Below are 4,285 nucleotides of genomic sequence, written 5' to 3'. Positions count from 1 at the left end.
AGATGGAGTCTCACTCTGTCACCAGGCTGGAGTGCAGTGGCATGATATCAGCTCACTGCAACCTCTGCCTCCTGGATTCAAGTGATTCTCCTGCCCCAGCCTCCTGAGTAGCTTGGACTACAGGCGTGCACTGCCACACCTGACTAATTTTTATATTTTTAGTAGAGATGGGGTTTCACCATGTTGGTCAGGCTGGTCTCAAATTCCTGACCTCAGGTGATCTACCTGCCTTGCCCTCCCAAAGTGCTGCTGGCATTACAAGCATGAGCCACTGTGCCTGGCTTTCTTTGTTTTCTTTTTTATAGAAGAGACCAGCTGGAGTGCAGTGATGCAGTCACAGCTCGCTGTAACCTCACACTCCTGTGGGGTCCTCCCATTTCAGCCTCCTGAGTAGCTGGGACTATACCCATGTACCACCACACCCAGCAATTTTTTTTTTTTTTTTTGTAGAGACAAGGCTCTTGCTGTGTCACCCAGGCTGGTCTCAAACTCCTGGGCTCAAGAGATCCTCTCCCCTTGGCCTCCCAAAGTGCAGGTATTACAGACGTGAGCGGCCACTGTGCCCAACTTCCTTCGAACCTTTGATTGCAAATGTACACCTTGTTTCCGAAAGAGGAATCATAGGTACAGCTGTCCATTTGTACAGTTGTCCTTAAGTATCCATGGAGATTGGTTCCAGGGCCCCCAGCAGATACCAAAATCCTTGGATCTTCAAGTTCCTGATATAAGATGGTGTAGTATTTGCATCTAACCTAAGTATATCCTCCCATATAGTTTATTTATCTATTTGAGACAGAGTCTTGCTCTGTGGCCCAGTCTGGAGTGCAGTGGCACGATCTCGGCTCACTGCAACTTCCACCTCCCAGGATCAAGTGATTTTTCTGTCTCAGCCTCCCGAGTAGCTGGGACTACAGGCATGCGCCACCATGCCCGGCTGATTTTTGTGTTTTTAGTGGAAACAGGGTTTCAATTGTTGGCCAGGCTGGTCTCAAACTCCTGACTTCAGGTGATCTTCCTGCCTCGGCCTCCCAAAGTGATGGGGTTACAGATGTGAGCCACCTCACCTGGCCCCTCCTATATACTTAAATCATCACTAAATTATTTATATTACCTAATACAATGTGTATGCTATGTAAATAATTGTTATACTGTATTGTTTAGGAAATAATGACAAGAAAAAAGTGTGTACATGTTCTGTACAGATACAACCATGAATTTTTTATTTAATTTTATTTTAAAAATTTTGTTTTTATAAAGACGAGTTTTCACCATGTTGGTCAGGCCGGTCTCGAACTCCTGACCTCAGGTGATCTGCTCATCTTGGCCCCCTCAAAGTGCTGGGATTACAGGTGTGAGCCACCACGCCCGGTAACAACCATGAATTTCTTTTCTGGATATTTTTGATCCAAGTTTGCTTGAATCCATGGATGTGGAACCCACAGATATGGGGGCAGATTGCATTTGGTTATCTGAACTCCTGAAGCCTTTTTTTCATAGTGCCTTATGGGGGACTAGTGTTTCTTAGAACACACTTTGGGAAATATAGCGATAATCCTTCACTTTGTGTTTTAAATAAACGAAAGTTTTAATTATAAGGTTGGACCTGGAACTCGGGAAACTCCCATTTAAGTAGTTGTCTTGTTCTCTCTTTTTTTTTTTTTTTCTTTTTAAAGATGGGGTTTCACCATGATGGCCAGGCTGGTCTTGATCTCCTGACCTCAGGTAATCCACCTACCTCGGCCTCCCAAAGTGCTAGGGTTATAGGCGTGAGCCTCCGCGCCCGGCCTGTCTTGTTCTCTCTACCCCTCTACACATACTCTGGGTTAATCAGAATTCATTTCTGGGCATGCAGGTGGCTCACGTGTATCCCAGCACTTTGGGAGGCTGAGGCAGGAGGATCACTGCAGTCTGGAGTTTGAGGCTAGCCTGGGCAACATAGCGAGACCCATCTCTACAAAAGATAAAAGTATCAAAATTATCTGGGTGTAGTCATGTGCAATTGTAGTCCCAGCTACCTGGGAGGCTGAGGCAGGAGAATCACTTGACCCCAGGAGGTCAAGACGGCCGCGAGCTGCGATTGAGCCACTTGCACTCCAGCCTGGGTAGCAGAGTGAGACCCTGTATCTTAAAAAAAGAAAAAGATAGGCTGTGCATGGTGGCTCACGCCTGTAATCACCACTTTGGGAGGCCAAGGCAGGTGGATTACTTGAGGTCAGGAGTTCAAGACCAGCATGGCCAACATGCCTAAAGCTCATCTCTACCAAAAATACACAAAATTGTAGTGGTGCACACCTGTAATCCCAACTACTGGGGAGGCTGAGGCAAGAGAATCGCTTGAACCCAGGAGGCGGAGGTTACAGTGAGCCAAGATCTCACCACTGCACCCCAGCCTGGGCAACAGAGCGGGACTCTGTCTCAAAATATATATGTGTGGCCGGGTGTGGTGGCTTATGCCATAATTCCAGCACTTAGGTAGGCCGACGTGGGCTGATCACAAGGTCAGGAGATCGAGACCATCCTGGCCAAGATGGTGAAACCCCGTCTCTACTAAAAATACAAAAAATTAGCCGGGCGTGGTGGCACACGCCTGTAGTCCCAGCTACTCAGGAGGGTTAGGCAGGGGAATCACTTGAACCTGGGAGGCGGAGGTTGCGGTGGGCTGAGATCGTGCCCTTGCACTCCAGCCTGGGCAGCAAGAGTGAAATGCTGTCTCAAAAAAATGTGTGTGTTTGTGAGGTTTGGACAAAAAAAAAAAGTGTGTACGTGTGTATAAAGTGAGAGAGGGGTATTTGAATTCTGGTGGTCTCCAAGTGTAATAAGAGCTCTGTCCTTCTCCATCCTCCCAGGCCCCCAGTACACGCTGGGTTGTTACAGTTCTGGGCTGCAGCATCCTCAGTACAACCTTTGTGTACCTGGCCAAGTGTACACAGGTGCCATGGAGGGAAACAGACACCAGTGCTGAGACCCTGCGCTCTGCACCGTGAGACTGCGGTTCAGTGCTTTTGTCGTGACTTGCCCTGCGCCCCACACACATTACAGCATGCCAGTCACTTTCAAAGTCTGGATCTCTGTCACTGTCACTGTCCTGGAACTACCCTTCCATGCCTGCTTGCCGAGCTGTGTTTCAAGAGACAAACATCCCTCTTCCCTGAGAAATACGCTCATAGCTGCCTTTCTTCTTCCCCACTTCAGGAACTGGATGCGTTCCAGCCATATCCCATTGAAATTGTGCCGGGAAAGGTCTTCCTGGGCAATTTCAGTCAAGCCTGTGACCCCAAAATTCAGAAGGACTTGAAAATCAAAGCCCATATCAATGTCTCCATGGAAACGGGGCCCTTGTAAGTACAGGAGATGCTATCAATTTGTATTTCATTTTATTTTTTAATATTTACACTTATTTGTTTTCATTTTTGAGAAAGAGTCTTGCTCTGTCACCCAGGCTGGAGTACAGTGGCACGATCTTGGCTCACTGCAACCTCCTCCTCCTGGGTTCAAGCGATTCTCCTGTCTCAGCCTCCCATATTGCTGGGACTACAGGTGTGTGCCATCATGCCCAGTTGATTTTTGTATTTTTTAGTAGAGACAGGGTTTCACAATGTTGGCCGGACTGGTCTCGAACACCTGGCCTCAAATGATCCACCTGCCTCAGCCTCCCAAAGTGCTGGGATTACAGGCGTGAGCCCCCGTGCCCGGACTATATTTTATTTTTTATTTCATTTTAGAGACAGGGTCTTGTTTATTTATTTAATTTATTATTTTAGAGACAGGGTCTTGTACTGTTTCCCAGATGAGGTCTCACTGTGTTGCCCAGGTTGGTCAGGAACCCCTAGCCTCAAGCAATCTGCCTTGCCCTCCCAAAGTGCTGGGATTATAGGCGTGAGCCACCATGCCTGGCTAAGATACGTACTTAAAAAAAAATTTAGGGGGATTTCCAGCTATCTGGAATCCCCTCCCACATAGTGGGAGCTTAAAATAAAAAATAAATTTTTTTGGCTGGGTGTGGTATCTCGCCTATAATTCCAGCACTTTGGGAGGCCAAGGCAGGTGGATCAGCTGAGGTTGGGAGTTTGAGACCAGCCCGGCCAACATGGTGAAACCCCGTCTCTACTAAAAAAACATTAGCCGGGCATGGTGGCACATGCCTGTAATCCCAGCCACTTGGGAGGCTGAGGCAGGAGAATCACCTGAATCTGGGAGGCTGAGGCAGGAGAATCACCTGAACCTGGGAGGCTGAGGCAGGCGAATCACCTGAACCTCGGAGGCTGAGGCAGGAGAATCACCTGAA

The 4,285-nt window shown here is 48.0% G+C and overlaps 1 protein-coding gene across 19 annotated transcripts in view; it reads left to right on the top strand.

Moving 5' to 3' along the window:
* STYXL1 (serine/threonine/tyrosine interacting like 1) overlaps nucleotides 1-4,285 on the top strand; it is a 59,007-nt gene that overhangs the window by 44,272 nt on the left and 10,450 nt on the right. For all 19 annotated transcript variants that reach the window (XM_017533457.2, XM_017533463.2, XM_017533460.2 and 16 more), the window contains one exon: nucleotides 3,193-3,338. In XM_017533457.2, coding sequence (XP_017388946.1) covers nucleotides 3,193-3,338 — 146 coding nt within the window. The remainder of the gene's footprint in view (nucleotides 1-3,192; nucleotides 3,339-4,285) is intronic.

This window comes from Cebus imitator, unplaced genomic scaffold, assembly GCF_001604975.1.
Source record: "Cebus imitator isolate Cc_AM_T3 unplaced genomic scaffold, Cebus_imitator-1.0 Scaffold82, whole genome shotgun sequence".
NCBI lineage: Eukaryota > Metazoa > Chordata > Mammalia > Primates > Cebidae > Cebus > Cebus imitator.
Note: the sequence above shows the minus strand (reverse complement) of the source record. Positions and strands in the feature narration are given on the sequence as shown.